Below are 22,431 nucleotides of genomic sequence, written 5' to 3' on the forward strand. Positions count from 1 at the left end.
AGGAAATTTAGTGTGGTGAATTATGTGGTAAAAGCACGAGATACAAGGAAAACTCACCGAGTGTATCATGTGAATATGCTTCAAAGGTACTTTGAAAGGGAAGGAGAGAAAAAGGAGGTTTTAATGATTCTAACTTAAAGTGACAAACCAAATCCAGATGACTTGGAATTTGACAAACCTCAAATTAAATTGGAAAATGAGGATATTCTTAAAAATTGGGATAAATTGTTGAGGTACCTGCCAGAGGAAAAACAAACTGACCTAAAAGAGTTATTGATCTCACATGGGCAAGTTTATAGACATAAATTGGGAAGTACTAAAATGGCTTTACAGGATGTACATGCGGGAAATGCTGTTCTAATCAAATTCAGAATTATAAATGTTCTCAGTAGTGAATGTAAACCTAAAGTGCTTCTGTTGTTTTCTGGATGTTGTTTGGGAAGTTATTAAGGATTACTTAGTGTTGTATTCTTTGAGGGTTGTATTTGAATTGATGGTTCACTGTATGTTTTAGAAAGGTTAACTTGACTTCATAGAATCAACATTGTTTTGTTTTAAAAATTACTTTTCCATTTCTGCTCTACCACACCTGTAGCGAAGACCATGTGTTCCCCATAACCACAATCTATTAGACGTCGTGGGTCAGGTGAACTCCATGATACACTTTGGGGTTCTCTAAACTCTGGCCCATAACAAAAGGGATAACAGTGAACCAATTCCACCAGAAATGGGGGGCCTTCTATGATCATGGGAGCACGGACAGCCACCTGCTGGCTCACCAGTTGTGAATGCAGGCAACCACAAGGGAAATAGTGCAAGTGAGATTAATGAGTTAATTTGCGACTTTCTACTGAGAGCTGTACACTTCCAAGCCCTTGAGTGCGATTTGATGACAAAACGGTTCCTCGACGGGCTGGACATACCAGTTGTAGGGGAGGAAAGTAGGTAGAGCCTGGAAGCTCCGTTAGAACTGGGGAAGTCATGGAGAGCATTAACTCCATGCATGCGGGGAAGATGCCGGGTTCGGACGGATTCCCAGTGGACATCTGTAAGAAATATGCAACAGCACTGGCCCTGAACCTGTGGGAGATGTTCAATGACTCGCTGTCGAAGGTACCCTGCCAGCACAGGCCTCTATATCACTGACCCATAAAAAGGAAAAAGATCTGACGGAGTGCAGGTTACACAGACCTTTCTCACTCCTAATCACTGATGCCAGAATTCTGGCGAAAGCCCTGCCGAGGGTGACAGGGAGTTGCGTGCCGGAGGTATTTGCAGAGGACCACATAGGCTTTTTCAAGTCAGACAACTAACAGCAAACATCAGATGCCTGCTGAACGTGATCATGACCTCACCCAGGGGAGAGACACCAGAGGTTATCATCTCTAGAGATGGACCGGATCGAATGGAGGGTACCTCATAGCGGTACTGGAACAGTTTGGGTTCGGGCCAGAGTTTACCTTGAGAGTGAAGCTACTGTACAGTGCTTTCATGGAGAATGTACAGACAAACCCCATCAGATCTTGATAATTCCTGCTGCACAGAAGCCCTAGCAATTGAGTCACTGACAATCGCTCTTAGAAAAGAGAAGGGTGGAGAGGCATTTAAAGGGGGGACAGAGAGCATGGAGTCTCAACTCGATGCGGTGACTTGTTCATCCACGTCTTGAACCCCGTACCCAACATAGGAGGAATACTGGAACTACTGAACGAGTTTGGAGCCTTCTCAGGTTACAAACTCAATCTAAGCAAGAGCAAAATCTTCCCAGTGAACTAGCGGGGGAAACCAGAGCTGGTTACCTTTTTTCGTAAAGTGGACACAATCATTTCTGACTTTGTATGGGTGGGGAAGGGGAAGGTACCAAGGGTAGGGAGGACCCTGCTCCAGAGGCAGAGGTACCGGAGGGGTTGGCGTTGCCAAACTTGCTTCATTATTATTGGGCGACGAATGTGGACAAGGTGCGGCAGTAGTGGGAAGGAGAAGGGGTAGAGTGGGTTAGGATGTAGGAGGAATCTTCTGAGGGGTCTAGTTTGAGGGCTATGGTGATGGCAACATTGCCAATGGCTTCGAGTAGGTATTCAGGAAGCCCGGTGGTGCAGTCCACAGTGAAAGTATGGAATCAGCTGAGGAGGCATTTTAGGGTGGAAGGGATGTCTGTGCGAACGCCGCTGTGCGAGAATCAGGAGTTTGTGCTGGGGGGATGGATAGTGTATACAGGAGGTGGAGGGAAGTGGGCTGGTCAAGGTGAGGGAGATGTATTTGGAGAAACGCTTTACCAGTCTGGAGGAGCTAAGGGAGAGGGCAGAGCTGCCGAGGTGGAGTTAGTTCAGGTATCTGCAGGTTAGGGACTTTGCGCGAAAGCTCTGGAGAGGATTCCCTAGGTTGCCGGGATACATCCTGCTGGAGCAACTGCTGCTCCCAGATGTGGAAGGGGAGAGAAGAATTGGGGATATATATAAGTGGCTGGGGTGGGGGGGACGAGCGGGGGGTGAAGATGAAAGGGAAATAGGACGCGGAGTTGGAAGGGGAGATCAATTGGGGAGCATGTAGTGAAGCACTGCGTAGGGTAAAAGGGACCTCCTCATGTGCAAGGATGAGCCTGATACAGTTCAAGATGGTGCACAGGGTGCATATGACACGGCGAGAATGAGTGGGTTCTTTCAGGGGGTAGCAGATGAGTGTGAGAGGTGTGCCTGCGAATCACGTGCACATGTTTTGAGGTTGTGAAAATTGGGAAGATTTTGGGCGGGAGTGTTCGCAGTCTTAGCCAGGATAGTGGAGGAGGAGGTGGAGCCGGACCATTTGGTGGTGATATTTGGGGGTCTCAGTAAAGCTGGAGCTCATGGAGAGGAGGAAGGCCGATGTCTTGGCCTTCGCCTCTCTGATTGCACGGCGGCGAATTTTGCTGGAGTGGCGGTCGGCATCGCCACTGGGGGGTAGCATCTTGGTTGGGTGACCTGTACGACGTCCTGCATTTAGAGAAGGTAAAGTACGAGTTAAGGGGCTCTTCAAGGTGGTTTTAGGAAAAGTGGGATATGTTTGTGACCGTGTATGAGGGGCTGTTTGTCACGGGGGAGGAAGGGGGTGAAAAACAGGAAAAATCTGTACAGATTGGATAGTTGATTGTAGGGAAGCATGTTTAATGGGGTGTTTATTTGCTGTAACCTGTTTTGATACATGTTTGTAATAAAATACATTAAAAAAAAGTTACTGTTCAAACTGGCCAGACCAATTCCGATTCCTGGGGATCCAAATAGCTCACATTGGACATGTCTCCATAACTGAAACCTGACAAGTCTGGTGGAGGAGGTAAAAAGGGACCTGCAGAGGTGGGACACGCTCCCACTCTCTCTGGCAGGGAGAGGAGCAGATGATCAAGATGAACGTGCTGCCCAGGTTCCTTTTCCTGTTCAGATCCTTCCCGATCTTCATCCCCAAGGCCTTCTTCACCTCAGTTGATAAACTAATCATGGTGTTTGTGTGGGGAGGTTAGAGCCCGAGGATCATGAAAAAGATACTGCAAAGACGGAGAAACATGGGAGGCTTGGCCCTCCTGCACCTCAAATTCTACCATTGGGCTGCCACTGGAGACAAGGGGCCGATACTACCGCAATGGCCGACGCCGGAGTGAAACCCGGAGTGTTTCACTCCGGCGTCGGAGGCCACTCCACGCCCCCTATTCCCCCTCCCCCTCAGGGGGCTAGGAGTGGCATTGCGAGAAACTCGGCCGCTGGGCCTTGATGCTTGCGTCAAGGCAGCGCGCCGAGAATGACGCGGCCAGCGGCGCCCAAGTGACGTCAGCCGCTCATGCGCAGGTTGGCCGGCTCCAATCCGCGCATGCGTGGTTGCCGTCTTCCCCTCCACTGCCCTGCAAGACGTGGCGGCTTGATCTTGCGGGGCGGCGGAGGGGAAAGAGTGCATCTCTTAAAGACGCCGGCCTGATGATCAGTGGGCACCGATCGCGGGCCAGTCCCCTCACGAGCACACCCGTGGTGCTCGATCTTCTCTCCGCCCCCCACAGGCCCCACACTTACCTGTCGCATGCTGTTCACGCCGGCAGCGACCAGGTGTGGTTGACACCTGCGTGAACAGGTCGGGATCGTCAGGCCGCTCGGCCCATCCGGGCCGGAGAATCGCCGGTCGCTGTGAAAAACATTTTGGGGGGGGTGGGAGAATCGCGGGGGGTGCCAGAGCGGCCCTCCCGCAATTCTCCCACCTGGCCTGGGGAGCGGAGATTCGCGCCCAAGGTACGGGGATGGGTCAAGAAACTGGAGGCGGAATGAGTCAGGATTGAGGAGAGCTTCTGTGCAGAAATGTCCCCCACGGACAAGCTCCAACTTCCAAAAGGAGAAGATACAGGCAAATAGGAAACTTCCTTCGAAAAGAGGTGACGACGTTCCCCAGATACCAGGACAGACGTCTGACCGCGGACGAACTATGGAACAGCAACTGCATGGACATGTATGGACAGATACTAGAAGAGGTACATACACCCCTTGACAAGACACGGGAGAAAGGGGAGGGCAAACGGGTCATGGAGATAGGGGGAGGACTCTGGATCGAAGCGTGCACAGGGTGAACTCCACCTCCTTATACTCAAGGCTGAGCCTGATGCAGCTAAACGTGGTGCATAGGGCGCACTTAATAAGAACAGAATGAGTGGGTTCTTCCCAGCGGTAGAAGACAAATGTGAAGGGTGCCAGGAAGGCCCGGCCAACCACACCCACATATTCTGGTCTTGCCCCAAGCTTGTTGGTTACTGAACGACCATATCTGAGGCCATGTCAAAGGTGGTGAGGATAGGGGGAGCCATGCGCATTAGTGGTCGTCTTCGGGGTATCGGAACAGCTAGAGCTCTTCGTTGAGAGAGGGGCAGATGCCTTCGCCTTTGTGTCCCTGATGGCCCAACAAAGGTTCCTGCTCGGTTGGTGATCGGCTGCGCCACCCAAGGCGGCAGACTGGCTGTGTGATGTAGCAGAATTTCTCAAACTGGAGAAGATAAAATGAGCCGTCCAAGGTTCAGAGGAAGGCTTCCATTATGCATGGAGGGTTTTCATCAGCCTGTTCCAAGACCTGTTCATGATCAGAAACCAATATGTAAAGCGGACGGGGTGGGGTGGGGGTGGGAGGGGGGGGGGGGGGGGGGTGCAGGGAACAAGATCAAGATGGGCAATGGAAAAGCAAAGGGGTGTGAGAAGTATAAGTGGGGGGGGGGGGGGGGGGGGGGAGGAAGCAAGGAGCAAGGGGGTGGGGAGTGCCATCATGCAAAACACAGGGCAAGTAGCGAGCCAGAAGGGACAAGCAGCAGGGACGCAATACCAAGGTGGACAGCCCTCGTATGTTCTAATACCAGGAGGCGGCATGTAAATAATCAAAACATGACAGTTACGGCAACTGACCATCAGGGGCAGAAACGTAGGGGCCCTCACAAAGAGTAATCTATTTGTTGTGTAATATTGTTTCGTTTTGTCTGTTTTCCTTTCTGTACACCCACCTTTTTTGAGATTCCTCTGTAGTATTGGGTGTTAACCCTGGAGAATGCATGGTGAATAAATATAAAACCAATAAAAATATTAAGAAAAGAAACTATTTCTAACAGAAATTGCAATGTTGCAATTTCATGCTTATGCTGATGAGCTGTAAACCTAGCACTTTATAACGAACAAGGTGCAATATGAAGAGACATAATTTATAGACATGGTGAGTTATTGAGATGTAGAATACACTGCCTGATGCTAGAATTTAATTTGGCATACAGCATGACATAATCTGAGTGAAAAAATATAAATAAATTCCTGATCATTATGTCTCTAAACAAACCTACACGGCTCTCTACTTCTCGGAACCACATTAAAAAAAAAAAAATCACTGGTGAGTTATATTGTTGGGACTATTCTGATTAACGAACATCAAATAGAAATTAGTAATAATAATGAAAACAACAAATAACGGTTTGGATTTGAAGTGGGATCAAGACATGAAGGCAGAGTTTTGAGAATACAAAGTAATCAAATCTGTCCAGTACATGTAATTCATAGTAAAAAAAACAAGCGTACGGCTTTGCACAAGCAATGACTGTTTAAAAGCCAAAGTATCAAACTGCACAGAAGGATACAAAGTGAGGAGCTTATGGTAGTTTGTTGCTGTTTCATAAATCTTTCACAACGCATCAGCAAAACTGAAAGCTCCTGGTCAGAATCATCGTTTAGTAAACCAAGAAACCTGCCATATCTGAAACAGAGAGATTTTGAAACATACTCAGTAATTAGTTATATCTCAGCATCCGAAAAAAAGTGAGACTTGTGGATTGGTATCTTTTTGTCAGTTAAATATACTGCTTAAGAGCATCAGCCAAAATATATTGCATTAAAATCTTTATTATCCCACATGTGCAGGTGGTTCCAGACAATCAAAGTGCTGTTTACCGATGGAATACCTTACAATGCTCATCGTATGAACAAAGATGCAAGTAGTTAGGAAGTAAGAACAGTATTATTTATATGACTAACCTTCAGAGGTACATTAACCATAAATTTAAGTATAAAATAATACAGTACACAGGTGCAGGTACCGGATATATTCTCAATTGCTTCCTTGGTAAAGTGACGTGTCCTTATGGGGACACACCAGAAATTCCAGCTCGATGAGAATTTCAGCTGTCGTGCCTGATAACACAAAGTTTACTGTAGTTTTATTTGTTATGTTATGTTATAGAACATAGAACAGTACAGCACAGAACAGGCCCTTCGGCCCTCGATGTTGTGCTGAGCAATGATCACCCTACTCAAACCCACGTATCCACCCTATACCCATAATCCAACAACCCCACCCCCCCCAACCTTACTTTTTAGGACACTACGGGCAATTTAGCATGGCCAATCCACCTAACCCGCACATCTTTGGACTGTGGGAGGAAACCGGAGCACCCGGAGGAAACCCACGCACACATGGGGAGGATGTGCAGACTCCGCACAGACAGTGACCCAGCCGGGAATCGAACCTGGGAACCCTGGAGCTGTGAAGCATTTATGCTAACCACCATGCTACCGTGCTGCCCTATGGGCCAGTGTTTAGAGAACCCCAAAGTGTATCATGGAGTTCACCTGACCCACAACCTTTAATAGATTGTGGTATGGGAGCACATGGCCCACGACTGGTGTGGTTTATTCTATGAACTCAAGTTAACCTTTTTAAAACATAGTGAACATCTTAGCAACCATCAATTCAAATATAATCCACAAAGAATACAACACTAAGTAATCCTTAAGCTGTCCTTTTAACATTCATAAGACTTTAAAAAACCTTTAAACAGAAGCACATCAGGTTAAAGTCACTACTGAGAGCAGTTATTAGTTTTAAATCACCAAAGGATTGATTTACAGTCTTTAGTTTACAGAGAGACTCGTATACCTTCTGGCTGTGACTGCAGCTATCTAGCTCTGAAAACAAACTAATACACACCCTGCAGCAAACAGCCTAAAACAAAAGTAAAAAGCTGACAGGCAGCCTAGCTCCACCCACTCTGACATCACTGCAGTAGTAAACACCCATTTCTTAAAGATACTCTCACATGACACCTCCCCCTAAGAAAAAAAAATAAACCATCAACTTCAAGATGGTTTCATTTTTCACCATCCAAGAAATGCGCACAATAAATATACTTTTTCATTTAAAAAAATAACACACGCAAACAAATATAATAATATAGTCCATTTTTGTTCTTCTTCCTCCAACTGAAATCCTTCTTGATTGACAGTCTCTTTGAAAAAGAAGGTGTCTGCATGATCCGTCCATTGCTCTACGTCTCGACATTTCTCTTTATAGTCAGATACTTCAGTTCAATCAGTTCTGGGCAGCAGGGTAGCATGGTGGTTAGCATAAATGCTTCACAGCTCCAGGGTCCCAGGTTCGATTCCCGGCTGGGTCACTGTCTGTGTGGAGTCTCCACGTCCTCCCCCTGTGTGCGTGGGTTTCCTCCCACAGTCCAAAGATGTGCGGGTTAGGTGGATTGGCCATGCTAAATTGCCCGTAGTGTCCTAATAAAAGTAACGTTAAGGGGGGGGTTGTTGGGTTACGGGTATAGGGTGGATACGTGGGTTTGAGTAGGGTGATCATGGCTCGGCACAACATTGAGGGCCGAAGGGCCTGTTCTGTGCTGTACTGTTCTATAATCTGATCACAGAGTCCCTTGTAATTCTCCAACACAGGAGCATTGGTTATCACAGCTTTCAGGCAGTCAAATGCCTGTTGAAAGTCCGCTGTTTACTGAAATTTGATGTTTCTTCAGCAAGTCTATCAGTGGAGCAACCACGCTACAAAGCTTTGACACAAATATTTTATCAAATCCACTCATGCCAAGAATCACATTATTTCCCTTCGTCTTGAGGGTATTGGAAACTCCTCAGTAGCTGTTGGTTTCACATCACGTATGACCATGCAGCCCTGTCCGATTGTATGGCCAAGGAAAGTGATATGGCCTTTTCCAAATTCACTTTGGCTAGGTTTATCACCAAACCCGCCTCCTGAAGTCGATCGAATAACTCCATCAGATGTTTTAAATGTTCTTTCCATGAATAGGTGTCTACCATCTGGAGTCACAAAAGCTGAAATCTCCTTCGCCCTTTCGGATAAAGGTACCTGCCAGTAACCTTTAAGTAAATCCATTTGAAAATAAAAGCTGATTGCCCCATTTTCTCAATGCAATCCCCCAAACATGGGATAGGATAAAAGTCCATTCTTGTAACTGTATTAACCTTTCTATGGTCCACACAGACAACCGTTGGGTACCGTCTGGTTTAGGTACCATCACTATGGGGGAGCTGCATTGGCTGCAACCCACTTCAATTATGCCATTTTTTTTTTAAAACAAACAATTTTATTGAGGTAGTTTTTTGGCATTGTAAACAGTTACAAACATCAACAGAAAGAAAGCAAAAAAGGCAAAAATGTGCAAGCATCCACGTACATTCAATACTTCAGTCGTAACATACTGCACAAGCCCACTCCTCTCCCACCGGTACTACCCGCCATTTTACCCTTCTACTCTACCCTCTCTCCCCCCCCCCCCTCCGCTGGCGTTCACTCTCCTGCAAAAGAAGTCAATGAACGGTTGCCACCTTCGGGCGCTGACGTTCACTCTCCCGCAAAGAAGTCAATGAATGGTTGCCACCTTCGGCGAACGCCTGTACAGATCCCCTCAAGGCAAACTTAATTTTTTCCATACCCAGGAACTTGACATGTCCGTAAGCCACAACTCAGGTCTTTGGGGGCTTTGAGTCAATTATGCCATTTTTAAGCATACTCTCAATCTCTTTGTTAACCTGTGCCAATTTTAAAGGGTTAAGTCTGTATGGATGTTGTTTGATTGGAACAGCATTTCCCACATCTACATCATGTATAACTATTTTAGTACTTTCCAATTTAACTCCACCAACTTGCCCATGTGAGATCAATAACTCTTTCAGGTCAGTTTGTTTTTCCTCTGGAAGGTAACTCAACAATTTATCCCAATTTTGAAGAACATCCTCGTTTTCCCATTTATTTGAGGTATGTCGAATTCAAATTCAAGTCATCTGGATTTGGTTCGTCACTTTGAGTTAGAATCATTTAAATCTCCTCCTTTTTCTCTCCTTCCTTTCAAAGTAGCTTTTAAGCATATTCACATGACACACTCTGTGAGTCTTCATTCTATCTGGTGTTTTTACCATATAACCCACCACACTTAATTTCTTTTCAATCTGATAAGGTCCCCAAAACCTAGCTTTTAAAGGTTCACCTACCACTGGTAACAATAATAAACTCTATCTATACTGGCAAAACTACGAACTTTGGATTTCTTGTATGCTGCCCGTTTCATCACATAATGTGAAACTTTCAAATGTTGTCCATCCAATTCACCTACTTTATTTAATCGTTCCCTAAAATGTGACACGTAATCCAATAATGTAATTTCCGATTTTCACTCACCAATTTTTCCTTCATCGATTTAAGTGGGCCTCTTACCTCATGATCAAAAATTAGTTCAAAAAGACTAAATTTTGTTGACTCATTCGGTGCATCCCTAATTCCAAACAGTACGAATGGAATTCCTTTATCCCAATCCTTTGGTTAATCTTGCCAATAAGCCCTCAAAATTGTCTTTAATGTCTGATGCCACATTTCTAACGCTCCCTGTGATTCTGGATGGTACGCAGTTGATTCAAATTGTTTTATTCCTAAACTGTCCATAACTTCTTTGAATAACCTGGAGGTAAAATTTGATCCTTGATCCGATTGTATTTCTGTGGGTAGTCCATATCTAGTAAATAATTTAAATAACTCCTCCACAACCTTTTTAGCTGTAACATTATGTACTGGAATGGCCTCTGGAAACCTAGTAGACACATCCATTATAATCAATAGATATTGATTCCACTTTTCATTTTAGGAAGCAGTCCTACGCAATCAATTAGGACGCGTGTAAAAAGGTTCCTTAAATGCTGGAATGGGTACTAAGGGTGCTGGTATTAACACTGCTTTACGTTCCCTATCACTTGACATGTGTGACATGATTGACAACATTTAACTACATCTTTATGTAGTCCAGGCCAATAAAAATATTTTTGGATTTTAGCTTGAGTTTCCTTATTCCCAAATGACCTCCCACTGGTACCTCATGTCCAACTCGCAATACCTCCATTCTATACCCTATCGGCAATATTACTTTCATTCGCCTGCATATGTAAAGGTCTCCATTTTCTCATCAAGACATTACTTTTGCGGTAATAACACTCTGGTATACACTCAGATTCCTCTTCCGTGTATGCTTTCTGATACATCCATTTTATTTCTATATCTTTTTGTTGTAACTCCGTCAATTTTCCTGAACTTAAAATATCCCCTCATGCTCCACCTGTTCGTATTCTTTTTCAACCATATGATCAAAAATTATTTCTGGGGCGGCACGGTGGCACAGTGGTTAGCATTGCTGCCTACGGCGCTGAGGACCCGGGTTCGATCCCGGCCCTGGGTCACTGTCTGTGAGGAGTTTGCACATTCTCCCCGTGTCTGCGTGGGTTTCACCCCCACAACCCAAAGATGTGCACGTTAGGTGGATTGGCCACGTTAAATTGCCCCTTAATTGGAAAAAATGAATTGGATATTCTAAATTTATAAAAAAAAAAAAAAAAAAAAATTATTTCTGATAATTGTACTTCAACTTCATCTTTGATTTCTCCTCTTGTATTAACCAGTGAATTTGCAACCTTGCTACTACACAATCTGGAAAATCCCAGGATATTCGTCCTTCAACACTTCAGTTGTCTGATTTTCCACTGGCTTATTAACCACAGTAGGCATCACTTCCCACCAGTGATACAGCTATATCATTACCCAAGATGAACTGTATTCCTGGACAAGATACTTTCTCTACTACTCCTACTACCATTTCACCACTCTTCACTGGACTTTCCAACCTTACCTTCTATAATAGAACACTACTCCTCTCACCCTAAATTCCACGTATTGCCACCTTTCTGGCAATATTCTTCCCAAACTACATAACTCCTCATCTCTTACCATAAAAGATTGACTAGCTCTCGTATCTCTTAAATTGTGACTTCTTTACCTGCTCCTCCTGATACACATGAGTAATCTTTACCCACACAAGTAAATTCTTTAAAGAGATCTGGCACCTAATCAAGCACCTCTTGATCAGGCTGTACAATCTTTTGCACCTCCTTCGCTTCACTTGGGCTTTCCTTTACCACTTTAACAAAACCCACTGTCTTATCCTGTTTTACCACATCAGCCTTCCCAGTGCTTTTCTTCAACCACCAACACTGACTTTACATGGCCTAGTTTATTACAGTGAAAACATTTGAAATTTTTCATTTATTTTCCATCGTCCTGGATTTCATTTTTAGTCTGAGGTACACTCTCCTTATTATCTCGCATCAGATCACCTTTACCTTTAATACGTGAGTATTTCTCACGTCCCCAGTTTCCGTCCCTCACAGGCTGAAACTGATGTTGGAAACCAAGCTTTAATTTATGAACTAATTCATAATTCATCTGTCATTTCTGCTGCTAATCTCGTGGTTTTAACCCTCTGCTCTTCCACATGAGTTGTCACTACATCAGGAATTGAATTTTTAAACTCCTCCAAAAGTATAATTTTTCTGAGACCTTCATACAATTGGTCTATTTTCAAAGACCCTGATCCACCTATCAAAATTACTCTGTTTGAGCCTTTCAAATGCCACGTATGTTTGACCAAATTATTTCCTTAAATTTCTAAACCTTTGTCTGTAGTCTTCGGGCACTAGTTCATATGCACCGAAGATGGATTGTTTCGTCTACTCATACGTCCCAGATACCTCCTCCAGAACTTCACTAGCCCTACCTATCAGCTTTGTTTGAATCAGTAATACCCACATGTCCTGTGGCCATTTCATTTGTTTAGCTACCTTCTCAAATGAAATGAAAAAGGCTTCTACTTCCTTCTCATCAAATCTTGGCAATGCTTGGACATATTTAAATAGATTCCCACCAAGCCTTCGACTTTGACGCTCTTTCTCACTATCCTCATCACTATCATCCAACTGTACATGTCCCTTTACGTCTGCCAATTTTAACTGACTGTCATGTTTCATGGCCATTTTCTGAAGTTCAAACTCTCTATCTTTTTCCCTGATCTGTATCTCCCTTTCTCTTTCTTTTTGTTCTGCTCGGGCTTTTCTTTCTTTTCTCCTTTCTCCTCTCGCCTTTTCTTTTTCCTCTCTTTCCTTTTCCTCTCTTTCTTTTTCTGCTCACACTCTTTTCTTTTTCCTCTCTTTCGTATTCAAGCTACTTTAATTCTTTCTCGTGCTCCATTTGTTGAATTTGTAACTGAATTTCTGCCATTTACAATGAGTTAAATTGTAGCTCAGGCAACTTAAAATGTTTAGCCACTGCCATAATTACCTTATATTTTCGCATTTTGTCAGGTAATGTTAACTGCAATGCTTTTGCCAAATATAACAGTCTGCTTTCAGTCTCTGTCCGTAAGGTACTGCATGTGACCGTCTCCACCCCCAAAAACATCAGAGCCTCTGAAGAGCCATTGTCCACAACACACTCCCTACTTAAACTGTAACACCACACCTGAAAATCAACCACAATATGCTCACCCCTCACTGTCTTTAAATTCACTAAGCCATCCAATAGATGGAATTTTAACCCGGACGAGCCCCCAATTTGTTATGGGCCTGGGTTTAGAGAATCCCAAAGTGTATCATGGAGTTCACCTGATCCACAACGTTTAATAGTTTGTGGTATGGGGAGCACATGGCCCACTCTACAGGTGTGGTCCAGCAGAAATGGAAAAGTAATTTTTAAAGCAAAACAATGTTTATTTTATGAACTCAAGTTAATCTTTTAAAACATACAGCGAACATCTTAGCACCATCAATTCAAATATAATCCACAAATAATACAACACTAAGTAATCCTTAAGCTGTCCTTTAAACATCCATAAGATTTTAAAAAAAAACCTTTAAACAGAAGCACATCAGGTTAAAGTCACTACTGAGAGCAGTTATTAGTTTTAAATCACCTGTAGCCACCTAAGATGGACACTGGGCTAAAAATGGAGAACTGCTAAGACTTTAGGGAGAGAACAGTTTTAGCCAGAACAAGCAGTTGTGTAGAAAGCTAATTAGCATTCTGCACGTATCGAAACCAGTTATGGCCAGGTGCAAGATCTCAACCAAAGGTGTAAATGGCAACAGCGTTTGCATAGTAATGAGGTGCTCAAGATCCAGGACAGCACAATAGATACATTTAGATATGAATAGATACTTTCGAGAGAGGCCCAGACGAAACGGCACCATAAGTATCTATCACAAGACCCAGAGAGACCGCCCCACCCATCGAGGAGAGACCCTCAGATTGGGGGATTTGTAAAATATTGATTGGGACATAACCCAATCGATACAGGGCAGGTAAAGGCCCGCCCCGAAGAGGCACGGACATTGGGGGACCTATAAAGATAGACCCCGCACATGGTTCTGTCTGTTTTGTGGCTCCGGCGTTTGCTGATACATCGCATCCTGACTCCAGTTCCATCACCAGCCGTTGAGCCACCAGCCATCGAACTGTAAGTTTCACCACGACGCTCACTACGCGAACCAGCCCTGCTAGACCCTGACGACCTGTAAGCTTTCTGAGAGTTGCAGACCAAGAACGGGACGAAGGTCTCGCTCCCTGACCTTGCCTGTTCCTGTTTAGCTAAGTATTTTAGTCGTTTAGTTTAGTAGTAACTTAGTCTCTTTAGCGTGTGCATGTGTATTTATTATATTTGTGATAATAAATATCAATCGTTTGGAACTTACTAATCGGTGTAGATTTATGACTTTGAACCTGACCTTGATATACTTGTGAGGTGTCTAGATACGGCACCTGGCGACTCCTGAGCTGAATTACACACACAGAGCTGTAGTAGTGTTAAGCACACGGCCTTTAAACGGAGGCGTGTTAATACACTCCAATAAAACGTTTCACACTCAAGTAAAACGTGCAACACACCAAAGGATCGATTTACCGTCTTTAGATTAGAGAGAGAGATTAATACACCTTCTGGCTGTGACTGCAGCTATCCAGTTCTGAAAAACGAAACTAAAAACACTACCCTGCAGCAAACAGCCCAAAATGAACGTATAAAGCTGACAGACAGCCCAGCTGCACCCACTCTCTGACATCACTGCAGTAGTAAACAACCATTTCTTAATGTACTCTCACTACAGATATTTATATACACACCCATTTATAAAGATCGATTTCTGAAAGGTACTCTCTCACATGACAGTTACGACACCTTGGGTTCGTGTGCAGTCAATTCCGGCTCCATGTGGCGACTAGGGGCTTTTCACAGTAACTTCATTGAAGTCAGCTTGGGTCATTGCCTGTGCAAAGTCTGCATATGCTCCCTGTATCTGAGTGGGTTTTCTCCGGATGCTCCGGTTTCCTCCCACAAGTCCCCGAAAGATGTGATATTAGGTGAAGTGAACATCTGAAATCTCGCTGTGTGTACCTGAATAGGCGCCGGAGTGTGGCGATTCGGAGATTTTCACAGTTACTTCATTGTAGTGTTAATGTAAGCCTACTTGTGACAATAATAAATATTATAATTACTTTAATTTGCCCCAACCTCTATACACACACAGACACAAGCACAGAGGGGAGGAGAGGGGTAAAAATAATAATTAAAAGTCTTTGTATCAGATCGTTGTCTTTAAGCAGATCTTCCTTCAAAGTAAGCTTTCTAATCTAGGTCTCTGTTTGTAGCCTGTAACAGTTTTTCTGCAGATTCATTCATTTAGGTTCTCTACAGTTTCAGGAATATATCAACTCAGAGCCTTTCGAGAGAGAGAGAGAGAGAAGAGCAGGTCCTTCCCCTGTGTGCCCAGGATTCAAAACTGTCCAAAGCTAGCAGCACCATATACTACTTTGCAACTTCTTGAATTCCTAATTCTCTCTGCTGCTTGACTTATTGATGCAGGGACATTAAGGATCCATGGATCAAAATGATAACATCAAAAATAAAGAAAAAGGATAAAAGGGAAATCAGCAGGATTCCCTGCTCCTAACCTTTTACTCCTAACCTTCAGATCATAAATTAAAGTCTAAAATAACACAGTATACAGATGCAGGTATATGGCACCTCCCTCTTGCCCTGAAAGGAATGAAATGTCAGGGCACTGATGTTTCATTATGAGGTATGCAAGACATAAATCACAAATACATATCCATTCATCCAACCACATTATACAAGTTCCCTTTCCAGTCTTTACATTGGTAACCAGTCAGCCCTTAAATCTATTATCCTTTCCAGGAAGGTCTACAATTTGAACATTGAAATGTTGAATTAATAAAGTCCGAAGGAATAATCTTGCGTTCTGGGTTTTAAAACCTATCTATAAATGCAAGCGGTTTATGGTGTAAACCATGTTTTGTTTGTTGTTGTGTCGGACAAATGCTTCAAAGTGCTGAAGGGTTAGTATCAGTGCCCCTACTCCTGTCACTGGCACCTGTGGCTATTTTAATAGTCTGGAAAGTCCAGGACAGCCAACACCCATTTGCCCATTAACATGGCCTTCAATCTCCCAAACTCCACTTGATGTTCATTGGTTCACGGCTTTTTCGCTTGTTTCTGCTACATATCCAACATGCACTGTATTTCAGTCTCTAGCTGAGCCAGTCTCCGTGGTTGTAGTCGAGACGGATGTGATTTTATTGGTCCAGAGTTTCTGTAGTCCATCATGATTAGTTATTGTAGTGCACCTTGGTGAGCCTCTATGAATCTGTCTATATATTTTTCAGTATCTTTATTAGATCTTCTCTCTATTCTACTGCTGCTAAAGTTTGCATCTTTGGTTTTAGAGCTCTCTCTGATACCTTGTCGGTCCATCGGAGCCCAGAGAATCGCCGGGGGGCCGCTGTCAACAGCCCCCGACCGGAGTGGCGGGAATCCCACCAGCGCCTGAAAAACAGCGCCAGAGGATAGGGACGCCGACATTGGGCGGGATATGGGCCTCCCCCCGGGGATACTCTGACGCGGCGCAGGGTCGGAGAATCCTGGCCAATGTGCCGCCCTTTATCAGGTTTCTGACTGTCCAAATTGGAGGGGGCCCCCTGGATGAGTTTCTCCTGTACTTGTCTCTTTCTGTCTCTCGTGTAATGCAGTCAGTCTTTCCTGATTGTTCAATGAATGTTCAACCAAATTTCGAGGAACCTCTGCAGCCAAATTGCCAGCAATAGTGTCAAATTGAGGTAAATATTTGGTTAATTTTTAATCGACAAACACTCTTCAACCCCTCCAGCTTTACATTCTCCCTTTTCCTTCACATGGCTACTTTGAGTGACAAGTTGAGGGTTCAATTTTCGCAGAGTTCGTTGGCTTAAATGCAATATTCTTCGTTTACAGTTTTTGCCTCTTCCCCAAGTCTCCATAATCAGTTATTATCTCTACTTAGTGACAATTTGTGCTTTCCAGTTTTCAGCTGTTCTTATTTACTCTCAGAATCAGAGGGTAACACATTGTTGGTTCCATGAACTTTCAGTTTTTTGTTCTCAAATGTGGTTGCAGAGTCATGATATGGTTTTTCACCCATCTTCCTTGTCATTTTCAAAAGGAATTGATCACTAATTATGTAATCTTCTTTGCTATTTGCTTCCTTTAACTGGGAGAGACACTGTGGGCCTTGAAAAGGATGTGGGTTAACTGGCTGTTTGTTTTGTGTCACTTCACAGTCATTGCTGTCCTCATCCTGAATATTTGATGTCGTGATGTTACGTATATTGTCCTTCACAATGGGCGTGCTCTCGGAAATATTTGCACCTGAAATGAATAGCAACGGATTTTACTGCAAGAGACAGGAACAAATTATTTTTAAAATGTCCAGTTCACTTTCTTCCTCCAATCTACTGTCTTCTTTCCTAGCCATGGAAGAAATTCTTGCCATTTATTCAAGATCAATTAGTGACAGGTCTTTTCGCTAGCAGTTGTTTATCTATTCTTCATAATCAAAACCTAAATCGAATTCACAATTCTCGTCTGACTCTTCATTACTGTTATTATTAGATTCAAACCCCTCTTTCTTAGGGTCACCTTCCGTTTTGAGGATTCCAGAATCTGGTTCTCTACTGAATTTTTGACAAATTTTTGTGAGGAATCATTCTTGCAGATATAATTTCATCATGGGCGGAACGATAGCACATTGGTTGGCACTGTTGCTTCACAGCACCAGGGTCTCAGGTTCGATTCCCAGCTTCGGTCACTCTGTGCGGGATATGCACATTCTCCCCAAGTCTGCGTGGGTTTCCTCCAGGCGCTTTGGTTTCCTCCCACAAGTCCCAAAAGACGTGCTGTTAGGTGAATTGGACATTCTAAATTCTCGCGAACAGGCGCCGGAATGTGGCGATTAGGGGATTTTCACAGTAACTTTATTGCAGTGTTAATGTAAGCCTACTTGTGACAATAATAAAGATTATCAGTGTCAGCAGAATCAGATTCACTACCATGGTCACTTGATGTGTGATTAATGTCTTTCAACATTTCTTTCTTTGAGCCATTTAATGCCCAATGAGTTTTCCCACTTCCCACGCCCTGCCATTGGCATCTCATGTGCTATCTGCAGTACTTCCCTTGGGCTCTCTGCACTCATGCGTGAAGCTACAACCTTCACTTCTGCCATATCATTCCCAATAATATGTCTACTCCATCCACTGGGAAGTTCTCAAAGATCCTGACAACTACTGGATCCGACACTAAATCACGCTTGAATTGTACTGTATACAATGGAGCTGGGATATAATCTCCACCTGTTCTATTCAATGAAAGCTTAGCTTTCATTCAACTTTCCGGAGGGAAAAGCAAATCTTTCTCTCGTAAGGGAGTTTGAGTAGAACAAGTGTCCCTTTAGATAGTTGTGGGTTTGGCTACATCTGTTGAGGAAAATGGGGTGACCTACCCCTTAGACAAAAAGCCTGCATATCTCTCCTCTACCTCATTCATCACACCTGCTCCCACATCAGTATTTACCTCAGGTCTCCAAAGTCCTGTTAAAGCTACAGACTGCCCTGTGGTGTTCTCCACTTTTTTTTTTCCTTTTCATAATCCACTTCATAATCCACCTTATGAATTCTAAGTCCCATGGGCCTTCCTTCCAATGTCCAACATGCTGAACGAACGTGTCCCACCTTATCACAATGGTAACACCTAGGCCTTCGAGTCTCACCTCTACCCTCAGTACCTTCCTTCCTGGTCTGAGGAGATCTTGGAGCATTCCCAGCTATCCATTCCTTACCTTGACTATCTGCTCTCCTTTCACTCTCCCACTTCCTATCCCTTTCAAAATTATGGGAGTGATAGAACCAAGGTTTAAATTTATGGATTAGCTCATAATTGTCAGCTATAATTACTGCTTGTCCAGCAGTCATCACACTTTAGTCTTCAACATGGGTTCTTATCTTACAAGGTTGGGAATTCTTAAATTCCTCTAAGAGAATGACCTCTCTCAGAGCCACATGAACTGTTGCAGCTCTCAATACTTGTATCCATCTATCAAAATTGTTCTCATAGATAGATTTTTCATAGAATTTACAGCGCAGAAGAAGGCTATTCGGCCCATCGAGTCTGCACCGGCTCTTTGAAAGAGCACCCTACTCAAGGTCAACACCTCCACCCTATCCCCATAATCCAGTAACCCCACCCAACACTAAGGGCAATTTTGGACACTAAGGGCAATTTACCATGGCCAATCCACCTAACCTGCACATCTTTGGACTGTGGGAGGAAACCGGAGCACCCGGAGGAAACCCACGCACACACGGGGAGGATGTGCAGACAGTGACCCAAGCCGGAATCGAACCTGGGACCCTGGAGCTGTGAAGCAATTGCGCTATCCACAATGCTACCATTCTGCTTAACTCTTTTGGATTCAGCATACGTCTACCCAGCTGTCTCCTTAAATTCGGAAACTTTTGACTATGTGCTCGGAAACCAATTCTTATGCCCCCAGAATAGGCTTTTTGTACCTCATCATAATTCTTAGACACCCCCTCTGACAGGGAAGCATAAACCATCTGTGCATGCTCCGTCAATTTACTTGCATGGGTAATGCCCACTTTTCTTCTGGCCACTCCATTTGCATTGCCATTTTCTCAAATGCCATCTACCTCCTTCTCTTCAGATTTTGGGAGGACCTGATATATTTAAACATATTGCCGTTGGATTCCGTTCTAAGATTAAGCTCTCCTCTAGTTCCTGGCAGCTCCCCTCTAATTTCCAGTGCCTTAAGCTGTAACACTCTCTCTTTGCTTTTTCCTTTCTCTCTAATTCCAACCTCTTCATTTCCAACTCCATTTCATTTTCTTTTTGCTGCATCTCCATTTCTTTTTTTTTCTGCATCTCCATCTTTTTCTTTTTGCTGCATCTCTAATCATTTCATCATAACTGAATTTTAGCTAATTCCACTGTGTTTCTGGCATCTCTTTCAAATATAACTGTTGAGTAATCGCTTCAGTTATCTCTACCGTCTTAGTTTATTGCTAGTATCTCTGTTGTTAATTCACCTGCCAATTTGGCTAGCTAGTCTTTTCAAATCTTTTTGAATAAACCAGAGACAAGTTGTCCACCTGAATAAAAATCTTAGCAGCTTCCAGAGACATCCTGTTATATTGCTACACATCTGGTATCTCTTTTTAATTTATATGCTGCTGTCTAACGTTCCAAAGATTCTGGAACCGAGGCCCCAAATTATGTTACAACACTCTGGGCTAGTGCGCGGTCAGTTCCAGCCTCACTTGACCTGGAGTCACAACACAATTGAATTAACCAATAATTTTTAGAGTCTTTGGCTATTGGCTGCCCATTAATTGCAGTCACCAGCTTTGTAAATTTAAACACAATTAATTGTTATTTATATGAAGGACTATAATGTAGCATGCAACAAATACAACTGGTTAACTATTATCTAAATCTTAATCCCCACTTGAACTTGCGCTCCCACCCTCGCTACCCACACACCCACACCCACAAACGTTTAAGCAGACCTTCCTTCAAAGTAAGCTCTCAGATCTCGGTCTCTATTTATAGCTTGTAATTGTTTCACTGTAGATTCATTCATTCAGGTTCTCTGTAGATTCAGGAATACATCAACTTGCAACCTTTCTGGAGAGAGAGAGCGATAGAGAGCAGAGCAGATCTTTCCCCCAAATGTCCAGGATTCAAAAACTGAACTGCTTGGGCCTCTGACAATCATTCCACTTGAGTAGGACCCAATCATCACCTGTCACTGGGCAGCACATGGCTTTTTGGCCAATTCATTGGCTACAACCAATCAATCGAACTGAATCCCAGCCCATCTCTCGGGTGCCGAGAAGTTTGTACCTTGCTTTCCAAAGCTAGAAGAACCATATACTATGTTGTAACTTCTTGAATTCCTCATTCTCTCTGCTGCTTGCCTTAAACATACATGTACATTAAGCATCCATGGATCAAAATGCTAACAGCAAAAATAAAGAAAGGGGAAAAAGGGGGATCAGTAGGAAGAACCCTTGCATAATGATTAACAATCATTGAAGTATGGTGCCAGTATTAATGATATGTCAATGTGTAATATTATGAAATATACAACTGGCATACTGTAAAAAAAAACTATAAATCCTATAATTGTTACTTATGAAATGTTTATATATTTTGCAATGGTTTAGCGCCACCTAATGTTAAAAAAATACATCAACATACTTTAACGGAATTCAATGTTCTATAGCCCACCAAGAGTTATCTGCACATGTCCAATCTCACAATTAGAAATTCAGAATATTCTTTGTGATTGATCCAATGATCTGCTACATTGAAAACAAATTAAACACACAGTTTAAAAGTGCGCAAAATACCTCACAACTATCTTTATTCCAAGCTGTTGAATGGGAGAGTGGCTGAGATGTTTGACACTTGGATCAGAAGCTATGAAAAGAAAACAAGGAAATATTCAGTGCAATTTTCAGATGTAAGCCCAGCATCTCTACTACAATATATCGCGGCAAAATTTCAAAACCTGAACAGCAATGGAATAAGAAAGCAGAATTACTGATTCAATCAACGAACGTCTTCCTAATATTATTGCAACCAAATAATACTGTCCTTGCATTACTGGGGAAAAAAAAACAGAGGGGCAATGAAGAGATGTTCTTTTAGATAACCATTTTGGCTCAAAACACTGAGGGTGGAATTTACCGGCTGTTCACGCCAACAGGATTTTCCGGTTTCACCGACGGTGTGCGGGTTTCCCGACGACGCGGGGTGCAGTCAACAGAAAATCCTGCTGACAATGGCGGGACCAGAAAAGCCTGCTGGAGGGCCACCTCTGCCGCCGAGAAACACTCAGCGGGTTGGTTGGTAAGTCCCGCCCTTAGTGCAATATCTGAAAAGGTGGCAGACTCAATGGCAAATTTCAGAAGAAAATTGGAGAAATATTTGGAAAAAGGAAAATACACATGATATGGGCAGCACGGAGGTGGAACTAATTGAATAGCTCTTTAAAAGAGCTGCTACATGATGGGCCGGTCCTGGTGTTGCCCCAGACCAATTAGATACTGGACATCCTTCTTCGAGGTCCAGGGTTGTGGGGCGAGGGTGGAGCCTTGCCCGATGATGGCGGCCTTCATGGTATCAGAACAGCCAGAAATTATTATGGGGAGAGGGGCTGATGCCGTGCCGTTGCCTCCCTGATCACCTACTGAAGACGCCTGCTCAGCTGGAGCTTGCCAACACCACCCAAGGCTGCAGACTGGCTGTCCGATCTGGCAGAATTTCTCAAGCTACAGAAAATAAAATATGCCATCAGAAGATTGGCAGCTGGCTTCCACAAAACGTGGAGGATGTTCACCAACTTGTTCCAGGACCCGTTT

General features: G+C 43.6%; 1 protein-coding gene across 1 annotated transcript in view; it reads right to left on the minus strand.

Annotated features, from left to right (window-relative positions):
* The window catches only part of tbc1d32 (TBC1 domain family, member 32), a 348,975-nt gene that overhangs the window by 65,063 nt on the left and 261,481 nt on the right, over positions 1 to 22,431 (minus strand). Inside the window, 2 exon segments of the mRNA XM_038799703.1 lie at positions 6,116 to 6,231; positions 21,418 to 21,487. Of these exon segments, the coding sequence (XP_038655631.1) occupies positions 6,116 to 6,231; positions 21,418 to 21,487 (186 nt within the window).

The sequence above is a fragment of the Scyliorhinus canicula genome, chromosome 6, assembly GCF_902713615.1.
Source record: "Scyliorhinus canicula chromosome 6, sScyCan1.1, whole genome shotgun sequence".
Taxonomy (NCBI): Eukaryota; Metazoa; Chordata; class Chondrichthyes; order Carcharhiniformes; family Scyliorhinidae; genus Scyliorhinus; species Scyliorhinus canicula.